Genomic DNA, 21,285 nt, shown 5'->3' on the forward strand with positions numbered 1-21,285 from the left:
CCCTACAATCCAATTTTTGCATATGATCCCCTTAAAATCTGAATTGTACCATGTCACTCTCCAAACCCTTCAAAGACTTTCCATTGCTTGAGAATAAAATCCACACTTCCTGCCATGACCTATGACACTAGTCAATCACGCCTTTGACTGCTTTTCACCTCCTGTGCTGCCACCCCCCTCCTTGCTGGGTTCTAGCCACACTGGCTTCCTGGATATCTCTCAAATAAATCATAAACACACATTTGTTTCTTTCTTAATAAGACACACTTTATAATTATTAGCTTGAATTTATAATCATTAGTTTGTTTAACTAGTTTTCTTTTTAAATCTGTCTCCTCAACAGAATCTAAGCCCCTTCAGGCCAGAGACCAGAGCTGTGAATTCCCAGCACCTAGCACAGTCCAACTTCACATGGACATCAATCATTTGTCAACAGGGTCATCAATGAACAAGATCCTCAGGGCCTGGAGTCATGAGTCTAAATATCAGAAACCCTGTACCTTTAGGACATCTTGCAGTCATGAAACACATCACACACTTATATACCTGGAAGACTCAAAGCCAGTTGAAAGGAGAATAATACATTCAGCAGCATATTTACCTCCTTTCTGATTTTGCATCCCCCCTATTTTGCATCCCCTGATATTTGCATCCCCCCCTATTTGTCAGACCTAGCAAAGCTCTAGCCCTTAACTCAGCTTTGCCCCACCAGAAGTGTATATCTGCCATCTGGTTCTGGTTCTCAGAATCAAGTTTAGCAGTCTGGGCACCAAACTGGCTGTCACCTACTTAAGCTACTTCTTCTGTTTCCCAGCTTAATCCTGGCCCTGAACTGGTTTCTTGGTTCTCGCTCCTTCCCATGCAACTTCCTGTTGTAGACCCAGCCATGCCCCCAGACCCCATGCCTCCCAAGTAACAGCAGGTATGTTGTGAATTCTTACCCTGGACAGGGTTTTACCCTCTTCCACTGAGCACTTTCATGTGGACGGCTAGGCTGTCCATCTTCCTACCTCCTCCTCCAAACTACCTGCTTCCTGGTGTCCTGTCGCCAGGATTCACTCACCTGCTCTGTGTTCATTTACTCACTCATTCAACATTTTTAGAGCATCTTCTAGACCTTGCAACTACAGTACTGTACAAAGACTAATAGGCTCTGATATCAATTCCAGTGCTGGTGAGGGGCTCCCCACACTGACAAGCAGCTCTCGGGACACCAACAAGTTTCCTACAATTCAACTCAACTCTGACACTGTCCACCCAGAGAGAGTGTCAGATTCCACAAGTTGAGGGCTCAGTCCTACAAGACTACACCGCCCCCTGGCCCACACTTCAGATGCCAATTGCAAGCCCGAGTTATCACCTGTACTTCTGACCAACTGGTTATCGATTGGGGGTTCCAACGACCTCCTCTTTGGACTTGAGATAAATAAGGTATGCTCTCCACCTCCGAAGGAAGAGAGAAGTAATTAAAATCCACAGTGGTAAGATATCTTCATGGTTCCCTAGAAACAGACCAAGGGTTCACAGTTGCCCACTTCTCACCCTCTACTTTGTCTTGACACAAGTGTACTCAGGCTTCTCTCCTTCCTACATGCCCCTGAACTCTGTCTGCCCCCAAATCTGAGCAAGCACTGGAAAATGGACCATGTCCCCGTTATCAGCTGCCTCTGGAAAGTGGCTGATCAGAGCAGGACACTTTCCTGGTCATTTCCCCTTTGCCTACCCAAACTTCCCTTAAAAGTTTCTATTAAGCTGTTGCTTACCGCTACCTACCATATAAAAGAAAACCCTTCTTCCCTTTGATTTTGCGATACTTGTGGATTTTTGAATTCAAGTCTTCTCTCTCTTGCAATCGTCTTAATTCTGAATAAAGCCTCTCCTTGTCTAAGTCTGGATTTGTTTTTACTTGAGAGAACACACAGAAGAGAAACCTCACTTAAGTTTGTCTGGGAGGATGAGGAGGTGGAGATCTGAGAAGGCTTCCTGGAAATAATCCAAGAACTGAAGGATAAGGAAACGTAAGCCAGACCTACATAGGGGGAGGACAGGCATTCCGGGCTGAGATGTGGCGTGAGCGGATCTCTTGCCACATGGCAGTCAGTTCAGGATATCACCCAGAACCATAATCTCTTGATCTATGCTCTGCAGGGCTAGATGGACTTGTCCCATCCTGCATTTGGTGTTGCTCCCAAACATCTGTACCCGGTGAGCTTCCTAAGTCCAGATTTATCCCTCTGTGTGCCCACGCAGGCACACTTTTCCTTCAAATATGTGTCCTTTCACCCAGCATGCCATGGACAGCTCCTTTGAACTCTGGTATCTCCAGAACACCCAAGGGATCAAGTTGTTGATGTGACAGTTACAGACCCTCTCTCATTATTTTCATGGACTCTTGGTCTGAGGCATTTCACACTGTAGGCTTAGGTTGAGTTCCCATAGCCCAGAGACAGGAGACTAAAAGAACACGAGAAATGTAAAGACTGTAAGCTTGACAGGAAAGCCTACAAGGGCGGGAATCAGGTTGGACTCACCCGGTGCCATATCCCCAACCTCCTAGAAGGGGGCCCCAAAATACAATAGGTGCTCAAATATTTCTTGAATGAAATGTCACATCAACTCCCATGAATATTCCCATCCACCCTAGGATTCCTCCTGGCAGTCACATCAAGCCCATTCTGAAGGGGGGCATAGTGGTGGCCCTCCACGATACTAAACACAAAAGGCTAACAATGTACTCTGCACTTGCTGCTTTCCCTTAATGGCCCATGATGTGGGTGCCAGCGGTGATTCATGATGCAAATGTGGCCCCAGAGTCACATGGCCCTGTGTACCACTGCTTCAGAAGTATGTCTGAGCTGCTACAAGAGGCATTTTTTTTCTCACTAGTGGAACTGCCAGAGATATGTTTAAATCATTACTTAAAATTCTTTTCTCGACCAAACCTCTTCCCAGAGCTGTTAACAAGAAACAAAATGTGCTGACGCGAGTTTCACTTTGCCTCCTTTCCCCTGCCTTCCCCTTGTGGGGTCCCCAATGAATCATGAAATGCCTCTGACCAGGTAGCACGGAAAGAAGCAAAGAAAGAAGCCCGGGATCTGTCAAACATGCAGATGTTAGAGCAGAAAGACCATGTGGCCCAGTTTTGCCAAGGGATGTGACCCTTGAAATAATTGGCACATTTTTCAATAAACTATTCATCTTATACCTTCCTGATTGCACTATTCTTGAGCCATTTCTTTTCAAGGAAACCATAATTATTGCTTAGTTGATAAGTTATGATGGAAAGCGGGAAAACACACTCTCATTCTCAGGCCAACTCTTTTAGCACCTACAAAAAAGTGACATGAAGGGATTCTGATGTTGCTTCATTTCTGCAGAAAGATGTTTTTATATTATGTTCTTCTATCAACACAGTAAAGTGCAGATGGCACCTTAAAGCTCTCATCTAGTGCTGGAGTTTCCAAACAGAAGAGCTTGAACAAGAAAATGACTTTGGAAAGGGAAATGAAAGAATGCAATTTCTTTGGGGCTAAGCGCAGGAGGAGAAGCACACGCTTGCCATGATGCAGGCATTCAGCTCTAAGGCAGGCAGAGCCCAGCCGGCAAGGACAAGGGGAAACGGGGCTGGCTACCTTGGTTACAGAAGCTGATGCCTCAGGAGAAACAGGGGAGTCCAGGGCCCAGAATCCACCCAAAGAACCGGGACACATGTGGGTTCAGTTCAGACAGAACTCCATGAATCAGGGCTCAATCCAGCAGTTAGTCTTGGTGTTATGGCTGAATTGTGGCCCCCCCAAAATTCACATGTTGAAGTCCTAACTCCCAGTACTTCAGAATGTGACCTTATTTTCATTGCAGATGTAATTAATGAAGGGTCATTACAGATATGATTAATGAAGATGAGGTCATACTTATATGAGATCATCTAATATGAGGTCATATTGGATTAGGGTGGGTCCCTCAGAAGGAACCACCCCTTTTGACACCTTGACCCGGGACTTCCAGCCTCCAGAACCATGACACAAGAGATTTATGTGGGAATTCCCTGGCGGTCCAGTGGTTAGGATTCCACACTTTCACTGCCTAGGGCCCAGGTTCCATCCCTGGTCAGGGAGCTAAGATCACACAAGCCACAGAGCCAGCCAAAAAAAAAAAAAAAAAAAAAAAAAAAAATATATATATATATATATATATATATATATATGTGTGTGCGTGTGTGTGTGCATGCATGTGTGTGTCATTTAAGCCACCCAGTTTGTTGTACTTTGTTACGGCAACCTTAGGAAACTCATACAGTTGGCAATAAGAGTTAGGGAGCAGGAAAAGAATAACTCGAAACAGGGACAACCCTGTTGATGACATATCCTGACCCTTCCTAAGCATTTAAATGGGAATCTCTGAGAGAGAAACTCAAACCATCCTCTGAGACTGAACTCCTTTTATTCTAGGGATACGATGCTAAAAGGATGTGAGAAATATAAAGACAACAACTAGACAGGGTCAGGACCCCCACACACACTAGGGACCCAATAGACAGGACTCTGTTCAATGGCTTCATGCATAGTCAGATCTCAACAAGTGCATGAGTCATGCAGAGGACCAGACACCTCCACCCAGTCAGGGGAAAGATTTGACAAGGAATAGGCAGTGTGTCATGGTTCAACCTCAGAGGTCAGAGTCTGGGGCAGAGCCCCACTCCTAGGGATCCAGAGTATGAGTCAGGGTGAGACAGCACTGTAAGTTTGCTGCGACCTAGAAGGGAGCTCAGGGCTCACCCTGGGACCACCAGGTACAGGGTCCATCTTGGCAAAATCATTCCAAAGCCCAGAAACTTGTAAGCTGAGGGTAGGACAAACTACTGGCCCTGATTAAGACTCAGGAACTGAACAAAACTGAAACTGCTGCCAAGGGCATCGGTGACGCTGGGTGGGAGTGACCGGGGAGAACAGGGGCTAAAGCTGTAGAGCAAGTCAGACGCTGATTATCTATAAGCAGACACATCTGGGTATCCATCCACAGATCAAGAAATAAGAATTGTCAAAACTATATATATTTTTTACATACATTAGTCATTTCACAAATACACACATTACAAAGTTGGCATAATATTCTACATGCATTTTTTGTCTCTTTTTCTCAAGAAATTGTGTTGAACTTACCTAAATTCATTCCACTCACATCACACAGCGTACTCCCTTTGAGCTTGGGGTCCATAAACTGTCACCCTCCACTGCCTCATGGCAGGTCTTTTCGTTACATGAACTGCAGGATGCCCTCTCTTGGGCACTGTGTTCTTGGCCAATGCCTCTAAATGATGCCTCTGTGAAGGCAATGATCACATTCATTTGAAAGTGTTTGTTTACATCTCTGTATCCTCTGATACACAGTAACCAGCTAGGAAGCAGAGGCCATGATTCATCTCTAGATCCTGAAAGCCTAGAACAAGTATGCCCTGATCCATGGTGGGTACACAGTAGATGCTGGCTGAGTCAGTTAATATATAGAAGGCTCAAAAGGAAGAGGAGAAAGCATATTTGGTGAGCCAACACTGACTAGCATTTAATTAATTCATGCATTCAACTAGGTGCCAACACTATTCTATGTAGTATATTAGTCACGCTAAGAAAAAATAATAATAGGATTGGTCTCTGCTAGAAGGTACAAAGCAAGTTTCAGGAATGAGGAGGACTGGCTGCTTTTATTTGAGCTCTTATGTAGGTCTCACTCTGCTTTCTTATTTGCTCACTGAGCAAACTGGGCACAGGTTCTGGGCAATAAGACAACTCCTGGATCACCCATCAGCGAGGATGCCTAACTCAATATGAGTTGGCAGTTGTTGACCACTTACCATGAGCTACACATTGTTCTGTATGATTTCTTTTGATTCTCATACCATTGCTATCCCCATCGTACAGATAAGAAAATTGAGGCACAACAAGAGTAAGTAATTTACCCAAGGTCTTATAGCTAAGCTGTGACAGACCTGGAAGTCAAACCCAGCCGATAAGAAGCTCTTAGCCACTCCCCAGCACTGTTTGGTCTGAGGTATCCAGGGTGGGCTGAACCTATAGATTACAGGCTTTGGTATTTTCCAGTAATAAAAAATTGAATTCTGAGTGGCTCAACAATGTGGAAGACCCAAAGCTTCCCATATAGGTTACGTGTTAGCAAAGAAAATGCATAAGCCATTGTTGGGACCATCTCTGCCCTCCGGTTCCCAGAGCCTGAGGAAGCCTGACCACTAGGCTCACAGTGCCAACACAGCCATGAATCTGGTGACAATGACCATTCAACAGAAATTCATGAAGCACCTGGCATATGCCAGGCACTCTGCTGGGTGCTGGGGTAGGGCAGTGTCCTTCCATTGAGAAAAACACATTCTGGAGGAAGAGGTATACAGAGAAATTGGCATTATGATCAGAGTGGCAAGTGATTCCACAGGGTTAAGCTCAGGGACTCATGAGGGCACATGACTAAGGATGAGGCAAGGTCCCTCAAGCTTGTCCTGATACCTGAACAATGTGCTACCTGAACAATCAGACCCAAGCAAACACAACTGTTGGTGACACCATAAGTAATATTCAACAGCCAGGGGTGACAAGATTAAGACAGGGTAGAATATGTACCACAGCAGTTGTGGAGGATGAGTAAAGAGAATGGAGAGGGCAGGTGGTCAGGAGCCACTCAAAATCTCCTCTCTGATCTTTCAGGCAGAATATGACTAAGTTTGAAGGTAATTAATGAATCAAGCAAAGCCTTCTCTGGCTATTTATCCTACACACCAGGCAGCACATCCACCACCTTCATAATAATCTACAGCTTTGCCACACATTCTGGAAAAAAAAATCTGTATTATCCCCATTCCTTTCACTAGTAATACCTGATATCAAATAGCACTTTAGAGTTTATAAAGAACATTTCACAAGTATTCTAGCACGTGATGATCCCTGAGCAGAGGGCCACCATCTTATAGACAAGGAAATTAATCTTCAGACAAAGTCTCATAATTGAAGAAGGGGGATTTAGACACGTTTTTGACTCTGAGGTGGGTTCCACTGCATCAAACTGCCATTGTTTACTAAATACTTAACTACGGCATTAGAATCATAGGTTTCAAAGCATCTATTGAATGCTATTTGCCATTTCACATTAATAGCAGCTGTTTCTACTTAGCAGTTCCTAAGCCCTAAATATTAAGTAAGGCCAGAAGGACGAACGGCTTTGAAATGACGTTCTATTTGATCAAGTTCTGCAGTAATTGTCAAAATCATATACACTTTCTTTGGATCCCTATAAAGCTTCTGCAGGATCGCTGCACCTGCAGTTCCAATTTGCAATTTCCTCAGCCCTCCTTTGAAGTTATTCTTGCCAATTACCTGGTGTTAATATTAATTAAATATGATTTGCAACTTGAAATGTGGTGCTATCAATGGAAGTCAGCTGTGGGAATATCAAGTAAAAATTTCAATTGAATTAAAATGTTTCCTTTCGTTCATAGTATTTTACAACATTAATACTTTCGTCAAATTGATTTTTGCCTGCTGGAAGTCATTTTTCCAAAGCAATGAACGTCTATGGGAAAAAGCTGCTCTTTATGTACTTCTTTTCTTTCTCTCATTGAAAATACTTTGTTTTAATCTTGAAGCAAAACCGTTGCAGTTAATAGAAACTTGATTCTTGTTTATAACCCAAGAGGAAAAAATGCTTTATTTTAAAACTGTACTGAGATAGCTTAAAAAATGATCAGAGGGCACTTTTCCATTGTAGAGGTGGAATGAAATTTCCCTTACTTTATTTCTTGACCCACACCGAAAATAAATTACTATCAAATGTTTTGGCAAGTGTCGGTCATTTTATATACACAAAAATGAATTAATTAAATTGATTTATTGCATTAACATTTCAAACAGATTGTGCCAATCCAACGACCTCTGTGATCCCTTCCAAGTCCAAGATTTTAAGATGCTGAACACGTCAGACAATAGTCAGAAGCTTCCAGCATTTGCAAATTAGAAGAAAAAAAGTCACGTATGGCAGATTTGACAGAATCAGGTCTGTTCTGCCCCCTGTAATGTGTGGGATGACGACTCGCAGGCCTGTCATCTTCAATAAACCATTCATAAACACGATGACTGATTAAAGGAGGTGTGTTGCCATACTGTGCAAATCCACCGTGAAAAGATAGAATGCTATCACAGATTCCTTTTATCTTCAAAGATAAAGCTTTAGCTTCCTTGCCCCTTAGAATGATCATGGCAGCATTACTATTTATTATCCTGTCTTCTTTTTAAAATAATATAATAAGGTAAGACAAAGAAGGGAAAGAACCTGTCTAAAGCCTCAAGGAAGTCATTTATTGAGTCACAAGCTACAAGTTCCAGAGCTTATGATAGAAAAGCATGGGTATGTATTATTAACCTTCTTATTACAATAGCAATGAAAACATCATATCAAATCATTAAAACAAGACAGACATAGAGGACTGTGGTCCTAACAACTGGGGATGTGTAACACAGGTGATGGAGAAGTCTTCACCACCAGCAGTGACTAAGCTATTCCCTTCCCTCAAGCCAAAAGAGACCAGAGGGGGAAATAAAAATAAATTAGGCCAGAAAAGACTCTAGATGTCCATAATTTCCCAGGTGTCATTGAAAAGAACATTAGCTTGGAATTACACAAAGCAGGGAGGCTGAAGAGCCGGTACACCACTGTAGAGGGAGTGCCCACTGTGGTCCTATTAGGAGGCTCCTGACTACTTAGAATCCTGGGAAAGCCGGACACAAGGATCCCACCACCCACCGCCGTCTGGAACCCTGAGTCATCCATTAGGTCGCCTCATCTACCCAAGTAGTCAAGACTGGGAGAGTAAAATTCTGTAGCACTTCAAAAGGAACTTTTGAGCTGGTTATATTATGGTCTGCTCCGTTACCAAATTCTGTCTACGGGGCACCCCCCTCATCTTTATTGCTAACTGTTTGCCCTCCTGGCCTACCTCCCATCCCTGTCACTGGGAGTTAGCTCCCTAAGTACACCCTTCATCACTACCACCCCCTGTTATGGGTATTAAATTGTGTCTCCCCAAAAGATAGAGCAAGTACCTCAGAATGTGACCTCATTTGGAAATAGGGTTATTGCAGATATAATTAGCTAAGATGAGGTCATACTGGAGTAGGGTGGGGCCTTTAATCCAATATGACTGGCATCCTTATAAGAAGAGAAGACAGAGACAGAAACAAGAAGGGAAAAGACACCAATGTGATGATGGACGCAGAGACTGGATTGATGGATGAAGCTAATGAACACAAATGATCACCAGCAAAGACCAGAAGCTACCGAGGCAGGAAAGGATTCTCCCCTATAGGTTTCAGAATCAGCATGGCTCTGCCGACACCTTGATTTCAGATTTCTAGCCTCCAGAACTGTGAGACAGTATGTTTCTGTTGCTTTTAGCCACCCAGTTCGTGGTGTTTTGTTATGGCAGCCCTAATACACCCCCTCTCAAGGACATTCCTTGATCCTCTGCCACTGTACCACACACTTTCAGCTGTGACCTCTGGCAAAGTTCCTGTTCTCTTATGAATATCTGCTCAATAACCTGGACTTTTTCCTCAAGAACTCCTACCATCGCCTATCATGGAAAACTTCAAAGAAGACTGAGAGCCCTCCCATGGCCACAAACCCATCAAGAGAAGAGAAAAGAGAACACTCTGCCCTATTCTTAGCTTTCCCTTACTAAATCTAGCCCATTATTCCCAAGTCTTCATTTTTTTTCATTTATACTAATTTTATTTTTCCAGCTTTTTTGAGGTATAATTGACAAATAAAACTTGTATATATTTAAGGTGTACAGCATGATGTTTTGATATATGTATACACTGTGAAATAATTACCCACAACCAAGCTAATTAACATCTCCATCACCTCACATAGTTGCGTGTGTGTGTGTGTGTGTGTGTAGTGAGAACACTTGAGATCAACTCTTAGCAAATTTCAAGTATACAATACAGTATTACTAACTATAGTTACCATTATGTACATTAGATCTTCAGAATTTATTCATCCTGTTTAACTGAAAGTTTATTTCCTTTAGCTAACATCTCCCCATTTCTCCTACCAGCCCCCACCAGCTCCTAGCAACCACCATTCTACACTCTGCTTTCATGAGTTTGACTTTTTAAAATTCTACCTATAAGTGAGAGCACATATAAGTGACAGCATGCAGTATTTATCTTTCTGTGTCTGGCTTATTTCACTTAGCATAACGTCCTCCAGGTTCATCCATGTTGTCACAAGTGGCAGGATTTCCTTCTTTTTTAAGGCTAAATAATATCCCATTTTACATATATTTTCTTTATCCATTCATCCATCAATGGACACTCAGTTTGTTTCCATATCTTGGTTATTGTAAATAATGCTACAATGAACACAAGAGTGTAGATATCTCTTCAAGATATTGATTTCATTTTCTTTGGACATATAGTTAGAAGTGGAATCACTGGATCATGTGGTAGTTCTATTTTTAATTTTTGAGGAAACTCCATATTATCTTCCATAATGACTGTACCAATTTACACTCCTATCAACTGTGTACAAGAGTTCCCTTTCCTTTACATCCTCACCAATGCTTGTCATCCCATACCTTTATGTAAAGCTTCTCCCCAAGAGAGTATCCTCCATCCCCTTTAATTCACACTCTACTACATGTTCTACCTCAGCAATTACCCTTCCCACCTCAATTATCAATTTGAATGAGCTTCAGATCTATAGCTCAATTCCTGCCTTGGCTTTAGATCAATATTCTTTGCTGCCCTTCTCCACAAAGGTATGTACCAGTACTCACAGTTTATTGGGTTCAGAACCAAACTATGCTTCCCACCCCAAACCAACCTTTCCACTTCACTGTCTCTTTTCTATTCATGGCACTTGCATTTTCCCAATTGCCCAGGTTCAGAATTTCAAGCTTAATTTTTTTCTTACCTTCGAGCTCTAATTCCAATCAATTGCTATGTTTCAGAGACTCCACCACCAAGTGCCTCTCAAGTCTGTTCCCTCTTCCACTTCTATTACCACTACCCCATATGAGGCTAAGACTGATACTACAGAGGCCTCTCAGCTGGTCTCCCCATCTTTCACTTCTCATTAGCAAAGTCTTAAATACATATCCTAGTAGTCCCCTCTCTTCTCGGTAGCTTCCTCCATTGTCTAGAAAATAAAGGATAAAATTACCATCCTATGAGGTAAAGTACTCACCTATGTGTACTTGTCACAAAGCCTTCCAGTTTTGTCTTCCATACCTCACTACACAAACTATGATCCAGTCAAATTGTGCTATTTGTTGATCCCGAATATTTTTCTTTTGACTTGTCCAATAAAAATGCTATAGTCAAGGGGCTGAGATTATAACAGCTAGGATATCAAGGGGCTATTTGTCTTATTTTATCAAATAACTCCTGTCCCTCTCTCCCTGAGAAGGATCCTGACAAGAGAAGAGACATCACTGGCATCTGTGTTCATGACCATCATTCACTCATAAACTTCGTTCTCCAAGACTCACAAAGGACACTTCCCCAAGCCTCAGATTTTGTTAAAATGAAAAACGTTCTAATCAAACCGTACAGGCATTGTATCACTAAACAGATTTTCCTTTCACTATCATTCCATTATGATCTGTCAGAATTAATCAGAGACAAAACATAGGAAGCCTCAATTTACACTGAAATTTCTTAGCAATCAACGTTGTTGAAGAGAGAAATTCTGAACAGAGTACAGGAAAATTTAGAAGAGTCGGGAAAATATACAATTTCATTAATAGGCAGACACTCCAAAAAATGAATGTATACATCTCCTTCTCAGTCAAGAGACTAAGATTTTTAAAAACTAGTAACACAGTGACAGAGATATCATCAACATCGTAGTAAGAGGAGCAAATGTTATAGAACTAATGAGTTTTCATTAGAGGCATCAGATCATTTCAGAATGGGTTAAGTTGCTACCCTATGCCATTCCCATTAGTATCATTGTCATGTAAAAGGTTTCAATTTCAGCTATTCTTGTTCTGGATAAAATCTTTGTCATTAAAATGAGGGATGATTTTGATATTTAATATATTCCATGGCATACTCTAGTGTGGTACTAATTTGGCCTTTTCAGTATTCTGCATATTAATTAACAACCCAGCCCTCCTCCATTCCCCAGATAACTGAGAACTGAAATAGAATGGACAGCCAATCACGTCACAGAATACTGAAAGGATCAACACAGAAGAAACAGGTTGCTCTATCAGGAGCATTCTACACAAGGCACTAAAATTATTTTCTCCCATACTAATGACTAAGATAGAGACAGCAATAATTAATGGTACCGTCTGAATCCTTTTAGGTGACAGTTACCTAAGAAGAGCAATGCTCCTTAAAAGTGAAAACGAAATATTTCTTTTTTAGTAAGAAGAGTAAAACTGCGATCTCACTTAACTTCTAGAACAGTGCATTTTTTTTTTTTAGAACAATGCATTTTATCAGATGCTTCAACAATTGGCAAATCATGTCCTGTACTGAATTTTTCACAGTAATCTGTTTCGTGCACACAAAATGTGCCCTATAGTTGAGAATGTACAGGATCACTGCAGAAAACTTCTCATTTCAATACATACTCTATTAGTTTCCTTCTGTCGTTGAATTACCACTTTGGTGAGAACTGACATCAGCTGCTTAAATAATGCATTAACCCTGCTTTCAGAAGCTATTGTTTTCATTTGAGTGGGCATTTCTCCTAAGGATAAACTTGGGATTCTTTTCCAAGAAGGTAATGTAATTTACCATCATTTAAAGTTCAATTGAATGTTTTGAATCATCTTTATAGCAGTGGTGATATAATTTAAAATTCCAAACAGCACAGATTATGGCATCATGGATATTTACAACAGGAATGAATAGTTGTCCCTTAAATAAATTAAGCCAATCTTTCCAACAAAACCAGGTCTTTTCTACATTTTCTGTAACAGCATAGCACTGGAACAAATGTTAAACACACCAAATATTATGTATAATAAGTTTCCATGTTCTGTCATATGCAGAAGAACAGATCGCAGGCATCTTCAAGTGTTTCAAGAGAAAACCTTATTCCAATAACTTTGTCTTTGCTAACTAGGGAATAAGCCCAAATCACTCCCATGGTCTTTTCCTGAATTGAAGCTTCTAAGAAAAACAATAAATTATCAATATAATTTCCTGCAAGTTCAAAATTACTCAAAAACAGCTAAAGGGCACTTTAAATTTTTGACAAAACATTGTTATTACTTTTATAGAAAAATATGCAAATTTTATTCAGTAATTCTTAGTAAGAACAATAGCATGTGTTAAGTAATGGTAACACGTCTCCTTTCATCCACAAAGTTATATTGTTGACCAGTCAGCAATAACATTTATGCCCTAAGTTGTTTTTGTTTCCTGGTTTTTCCACGTAGTGTAAGCCTCATGGCTAAATATACACGTAGTAAAATGCCTACAGAGATTTGGATGAGAACCTTGAAAAAACCCGGGACGGAGTTCACAAGCACCCTGTTTTAACCAAGTTTTCACATCTTGCCCTTAATCCCTCTGTAAGCTTCAGAGTTTGAGGTAAGAATAAAAATTCAAAAAGCGAAATATGAGAATAAGAATATCGCTTATGTTTAGCCTTGGGGGCTACTTCAGTATTGTTTTAAGATGATTACCAGTCTTAATTCCCTCTAGTGTTGGATGTTAAATTCCACTGACTTTTTAAAAAAATTTAATGACTTGCTAATGCAAACCTCCATCTAGAACAATCAAATAGTATGTCATTTATTCAAATTTACAGTGGCTCTAATGTGCCAGCAAACTCCCTCGTCAAAACAGACAGCTTTAAAAAATGTTCGCCTGAGTCAGGAGCTCTAATTCCTAAATCAGCACCAAAGTGTCACCTTGATAGACCAAGAACAACAAAATCATTTATAATAAACCCAGCTTCCCCCTAGAGTGGACAGCCTGGGTCATGTACCTCCAGGAGCTCTAATGATCCCTTACAGATCAGAGAGCTCTTGGGGGTCCTCAGACTCCTGCAACCTGTCACCTCCAAATGCAATCATCTGATAAATCTTCGCTTACCAATCTCCCGCGAGATCTGAGTGAAGGCCTCCACACCGCTCTCTCCGTAGTTGCCCTCAGAAGCCAGGGTTGACACATAATTCCACCCCAGTGCCGTCACAATGTCCACCATGGCTTGCGCTTGGTAGGAGTCAGGGGGGACCACCCGAGAGAAGAAGTCATACCTGGTGTTATCACTTAGCTCTGGGGCTGTGGATGCATAGCTGATTTGAGGTATCTGCGAAACAAACGACAGGTCATTTCAACCCATGAGGAATGCTGTCAAATGATGGATTGTCACACAAGAGACTAAATAGCCAAAGCTATACCAGAAACCTAGACAGATCAGCCTGCAGCCAAAATACGGTTTCATGACCACCAATTTAATTAGAAAGTATTTTATAAGGGTCTGTGGACTCACTTTCTTTCAAAGCACATTTCTAAACAGTAAGAAAGAATTTAGTTTTGGTTCAGGTCCCATTGTTTCAGAAGCCAAAGCAAAGCATCTGTGCTTTTTGTTTGTGTTGCTTTTTTATTCTGTACATGATAAGTTCTGGTGTGGAAATGAGGCAGAAATGAACATGAAATGTACATACATGCTTCAGAAAAAGTCACCTCTGAAATCATCTTTGGCTTTAGGACATAAAGGCTACATAATAATGAACAGAGAATTTAACATGAGACTGTTTTTATATTTGATATCATTTCAGTCTTAAGATGATATTTTTAGTAAAGTCTTTTAAATATATAGTTTTGCAAGTCTAGCCACTGCTTATTGATATAATCACTACATACCACAATAAGATTTGGGAATAGCTAACCATGTATCTTTTAATTATAACATCTTTCCAGCCTTCCAGCCCTCAAAAAAAAAAAAAAATCACAAAACAGGAATCCATACCATAATTGCTTTAGGAAAAGAGACTATTTTCTGACATAAAAAGGGTGAATTGCTAGAAGATATTCAAAATTAGAGATCATATGTCATTTCTCCTAAATAAATTCAAGCTGAGTAACAAATTAACTGCATGCCATAAATCTACCCCTAAAAATGTTTGAAATGCAATATTCACTCGTATAAACAAGTGAAGATTCTTACTCTACCAGTGAAAAGTGCTAGGATAGAAGAATAAAGGGATGTTAAAGAAGTATGGCAGAAGGACATGCAGGCTAGACGGAGCACAGAAGATGCAGGAAATCTGGCAAATAGGCCAGGAAGGACATTTCAGCCACACGAAACTGCATGTCCAAGGCCACAGAGTCAAGAAAGGGCATGGTGGGACTTCCCTGGCAGTCCAGTGGTTAAGACTTTGCCTTCCAATGCAGGGGGTGAGGGTTCAATCCCTGGTGGGAGAGCTAAGATCCCACATGCCTTGCAGCCAAAAAACCAAAACATAAAACAGAAGCAATATTGTAACAAATTCAATAAAGACATTAAAAATGGTCCACATCAAAAACAAACAAAAAAAAGAAAGTAAGAAAGGGCATGGTATTGCAGCATTTCACGTGCTGGGAATGCAGGATACCAAGGGAGGAATGTCAGGAAGTAAAATTGCAAAGCTAGACAGAAACCAGAGGATGAAGGGCTAGTCAGGTATGACAAGGAGTGTGGATTTTATTACCAAGGCCATGGGGAAGCACAGCATGATTGTAACCAAGGGAATGGCATAATCAGATATTTGTTTTAGAAAGATCACATTGGCAGCAGTGGGGAGAGTAGCAACCCTCAAATTTCAATGTCCACCTGGGCAGCCCCATTCCCAAAGGTTCTGACTTAGCATGTCTAGAGGTCTAGGAATCTGCATTTTAATATGCCCTCCAGAAGAATCTGATGCAGGTGGACCCACACTATGCTTAGAGATAAACTGAATTAAAGGGAAACCACACTAGATGCAGGACAACCAGTTAGAAAACTACTACAGAAATCTATGTAAGAAAGTATAAAAACTGAAATAAGGCAGTGGCAGGTGGAAAAAAGGAAGGGTGTAGAACCTGTAAGTATCTAAAAGACAAGGAAAGGTGTAAGAAAAATGTGTAATGACTCTCAGTTCTATGGCTTTGGTATCTGAGTAGACGATGTTTGCTATGTACCAAGATAGAAGAACAAGAGGAGATTCGGAACACAAAAATGATGAGTTCAATTTTTGATTTGTTTCTTTTGAGGTTCCTGTGAGATGAATGAAAACAACTAAAAAGTGGGCAATAATATTGTGGAACCTGGAGTTTAAGAGATGTGCATCTCATTACTCCTCTGCTGCCTTGCTGTGGTGTGAAAGTTCAGAGGTCAAAATGATTCCACGATGCACTAACTCAGGTTGCTTGGTTGAAGATGCAGGTTTGACTTGTACATAAAACCATTAATTCTGCTCTCCATCAGATCCTGCAGCTAATGTCAGTGCTCTGATGTCAAAGAAGCTGCCGTTCCATCTTCCCACACAGGGCTACACACTCTGGGATCCAACCATCACCCACCATTCCCTGGCCAGATGATTCCCAAGCCACAAGGAGGTTTTGACTCTCCTCTTGACACCTTTATAAACCCTCAACATCTGTATCCAAACCTTTCTTAGGTCTAGAGAGTCCTACTCCGTATTGGTAGCCAGTGAAGTGACATTGAACATCCTAAGATATAAAAAGCCTCCTTGCCCCGGGAAGAGAAGTAAAAGAATGTGCTTGGAGCTCTCCAGGGTGCTGCAGGATTTGTTCCGCTTCTGTGTAACCTGTGTCATATCTATATTGCCTACAAAAAATGATTTAGCCTATTTCACACCCAATTCTTCTGGTAGGACCAAAATAACTTGCCTGTTAACATTATGGGATCATGAAAACTAGTCTTGACCTGCCTCCTTTTTGCCCTTTCGCTTTCTCTGCCAGATACACCAGCCATCTCTTGATAGACTGTCCCCTTGATTAGGCTTTGTGTCTTTGTAGCACATAACTACTTAGCAAGGACACCGTCCAAATCTCTAACCACACACCAAATCTTGGATTTTTTTACCTTTTCTTGCTTGCTTCTAGAGGACCTGGGAAAGAGATAATGGATAATTCGGTGAGGTCTACCCTTTACTAGGTAAAACTTTCCCAAAGATCAAGAGCATGTACATTTCTATGTTCTAATGAAAAAGATCCATGAGCCTGACCTTCATTTTGGAAGGGATTCTCTCTCTCTCTCTCTCTCTCTGTGTGTGTGTGTGTGTGTGTGTGTGTGTGTGTGTGTGTGTGTGTGTGTGTGTGTGTGCGTGTGTGTGTGTAGGAGGGGATGGGGAGCCTTCTATAGCAAATTCCATGGCACTATACCATTTCCTTGTCCTATTTGGATGTATAATAATCCTCCCACTTCCTCAGCTGCTCAGAGTTCAGCAGTAAAATGCCCTACGCAGCCCCCACCTTGCCTATCATAATGAGCCACCCTTTTCTAAAAATGAGCACAAAGTGTGAAAATTTAGTGTTTGAAACCAAAACTAATTATCTCAAATGACTACCTTCAGTCAGTCACTTTCAGGGCTGTTTAATTAGCAGTCAGCATCATGTGTAGGATTAATTAAACAGGTGTAAAGTGTATATAAAATAAAAGTGCAGATAAGAAGTGATGGTTTGAATAATTAGGTAAAGGACTTTATCCGCAAAGTCTTGGAGAGTTTTCTCTTTGCGGATCAACGTGTGGAAAAGTAATGTGAGAGTATGTGTTTGTATTTTCATTTGTTCAGTTCTTGCTATGTCTCAGCCTACAATAATAGACGCCCGGGTATACTGATCATATTTCAAGACTTTTCAAATTGCCATGGAGTCGCATCTCATTTTTAGTTTATTGTGGTCGACCACTAAGCATTGGCTCATTAAGTATTTTAATTTCTGTGTTGGCATCCCCAATATTTCCACTACCCTCAAATTAAACCCCTACTGGCAACTAAAGTGGGAATTTTTTTTAAACCTGGAATGTTTCTTTTTCTTTTCCCTACACTGAATCCATCCTAACTAATCCCTTCACCCTGGAGGTTTCAGCTACCAGAAACAAAAACAACAATAAAAAAAAATGTAGTGGATGGGGCATAGAAGTAAAGAGGGAAATGAGAGGGAAAAGGAGAGTGTACCAAGAAAGAGGTGTTAAGGAATGCATTCTGCATCAGCTTATCCTTTGTGAGATGTCACATCCCTTATAAGCCTCTGTTAAGTCCCACTTGCCCATTCAAAGGATAATATCCCAACTCTTCAGTCTGGCTCCTGAAGCCCTGGTGTCGGATTCTGTCCCATCCTCCTTCCCAACTTCAAGCCTTTGCTGTCATACCCTGATGGCACCTTGCATCCCTGCCCATGCTGTTCTCTGTGTAGAGAGACTCCTCTCCTCCACCTGGTGAGCTTCTGCACAAATGCAATATTCAGCTCAAAAGTTTGGGATTAACATATACACACTATTATATATAAGACAGATAACCAACAAGGACCTACTGTATAGCACAGGGAACTATATACTGTATGTTTTGTAATAACCTATAAGGGAAAAGAATCTGAAAAAGAATAGATACATATATGTATAACTGAATCACTTTGCTGTACACCTGAAACTAGCACAACATTGTAAATAAACTGTACTTCAATCAATCCATCCATCCATCCATCCATCCCTTCCTCCCTGGGAAGCTTTCACTAACACTCTCAGGCAGAGCTGTCTTTAGTTGCCCCTTGTCCCGCAGCCTCCATCATCTGCCATTATAACCACAATTGTGTGCTGGCTTAGGAGCCCCTCAGGGACAAAGTCTCTGTTGATTTATTTGGTGTCACCAGCACCTAATAGAGCAAGTGCTCAATGAATGTTTGGAGGCAATTAATTACTCAAATTGTGGCAGGAATTTTGATACAGCCTCTTCCCCATGGCCCCCTACCCTACATTCCACCAAAATATCATGTGGGCTCTTCTCCATTTGTCCCTCTCGATCTTCTCCATCCTGCTGTATGTCCTAGGAGGTTGCTTTGTGACTGTCTCACCTGGGCTCCCTCACTTCAGGCTTTCAGTTGAATTTGGCCAGTGGGAGGCACCTACAGAAGATGTGAGGGCAGGAGAAGACAGAAGGGAGTAGTGAAGCCCCCATCTCCTTCCCCTGCCGCAGCCCTCACCCCGTGTTTCTCTACCTGAGTCCTCATCCGCGGCTGAGGCGCTCACCAGGTTCCCATGATGAGTCACTGCCCTTGGCCTTCAGGTCTTCCCACGGTTGCTAGTTCCTGAGTTCTCCCCATGTCGGGTTTGGGACTTTAACTGTGCCCACGCCTTATAAATGGTCCTTTTACTAACCTCTCTTCTATTATCCCGTGAGTGTGCCGGAACCCCACCAGTCCAGCCACTCTTCCAGGTCTCTGTAGAAGGGACATCCGCTGCCCTGCCTCCTCACCCTCAGCCCTGCCCTAACCTCCTAGCCCTTCTCCATCCACTTTCCCTCCCAAGCCTCCTCCATCACTGTCCTTACAGGATGTTTTCCTTCCCTTTCTTGATTCAGTGCCTTAAGGCATCAAATTGCACCATTTGAAAACACCTGTCATTTTGCTTTTTTTTCCATTTCTTCTTTTCCTTGTGCTGAGGTTTCATAAGAATATGATGTGTACTTAAAATACGGCCAATTTCCATTACCCAAATAAAGCATATCTGAGGCAATCAATTGCACGACTCAAGATACCCATCACCATACCCTGCTTTAAAAATTGCTTGAGCTTCCACTTTACTGATAATTGTTTTGGTTAGAAAAAAAAACCCCTCCTTCTCCCACTATATTTTCACTTCAGCCTATAAAAGAAGAGATTCCTACCCTCAACCTCACCCCTCTTGGGGAGTTCCAGAATGCATGTTTCCTACCTAGACCTCCTCCTCTTATTTATTCTCCCAAAGGGGAGGGGAAACTGAATGAGAGGTCAGAGTTCTGTGCTTACTGGGCAAGAGTGGATAATGCTCTGCCTTCATTCTCTGACCTGCCCACACACAGCCCAGGCTTATTTCTTTTCCCTGTGTGGTAAGAAGAACAGGTAGGGTCTCCTTTCTTGGGGCAGAAGCCCACCGCTTTCCATATTCTACTGACAACAGGTGTGTGAGAGAGCATGAAGCCCATGCCACTGGTTGAATAAGAGACGTCAAGTCTTCTGTGCAGGCAGAAGCGGGTCCCAAGTTTGAGATGTGATGTAGGAGTAGGAGGCACCATTTTGGCCTCAAGTTCACACTGGATCCTTTCCAATCCAGCCATGTGTCTGGGAAGTTATCTGGTGTTTGCCCAGCTCTTAATAAAACTAATTACTTGATCTACATTAGCTAGGTATTCTGTGAATCTTGGACTGACATACTCTAATATATTCCAAAAGTTTAACTTAGATCTCAACTTAGTTCTATTTCAAAAGAAATTCATGTACAGTTTCTTAGCTATTTTGTTAAAGATAAAAACAAACATATATATACATATTTTTTTTCTTTTTAAATAGTAGTTAGCAGATATTATTGTCCTCCAGTGTCTATTTTCTACTTCTTCCAGATAGAACCCCAGACTTTTACCTAGGACTTGGCCACTTAGAAGAAAACTACATTTCCCAGCCTTCTTTGCAGCTATGATCATTAGTATAGCGGTGAGTGTAACTTCTGAAAACATGTCCTTAAAGACAGATAGCAGGCCTTTCTCATGCCCCTCCCCCTTTCCTACCGGCCAGAACTTAGCTATAATCTAACATTCAGTTAGTCATCTCAGGTCATGCCGTAGGGATGGTAGAACGAAACAGCACACCCCGAGCTAGTCCAACCCACTGTGGTATCTGGATTCCTGAAACCACCTGATGGTCTTCCAGCTTCCATTCCTATCCCTCTCAAATCCATTCTACACCAGCAACCAAACTGATCTTAAACAAAATAATAATAATCAGGTAATATCAAAATCTTGCTGAAAGCCCTTCAGTCATTTCCCCAGTAATCTTAAAATAAAGCCTAAAACTCTTTCCACAGGACCCTGCAATTCAGCACCTGACCTCTTTTCCCCTTGCTAACCTGACTCAGTGGGCTGGCTTCCTTTGTGTTCCCTGGCCCAGCCAAGCCCTATTTCTTCCCCAAGCCTCATGCCCATTGCTTCATACACTTTCTCGACAGAGCTGAGAATGCTTACAGCTTCCTCAGGTAGACTGTGTCTCTCCCTGTTGAAGTCACTGAATCTAACTCCACATG

General features: G+C 41.6%; 1 protein-coding gene across 1 annotated transcript in view; it reads right to left on the minus strand.

The window, feature by feature from the left end:
* The window catches only part of GRM8 (glutamate metabotropic receptor 8), a 794,802-nt gene that overhangs the window by 631,524 nt on the left and 141,993 nt on the right, over positions 1–21,285 (minus strand). The window contains exon 2 of the mRNA XM_082472362.1: positions 14,124–14,340. Within this exon, the coding sequence (XP_082328488.1) occupies positions 14,124–14,340 (217 nt within the window). The remainder of the gene's footprint in view (positions 1–14,123; positions 14,341–21,285) is intronic.

The sequence above is a fragment of the Balaenoptera physalus genome (genome assembly GCF_965194825.1).
Source record: "Balaenoptera physalus genome assembly, chromosome: 8".
NCBI classification, from domain to species: Eukaryota; Metazoa; Chordata; class Mammalia; order Artiodactyla; family Balaenopteridae; genus Balaenoptera; species Balaenoptera physalus.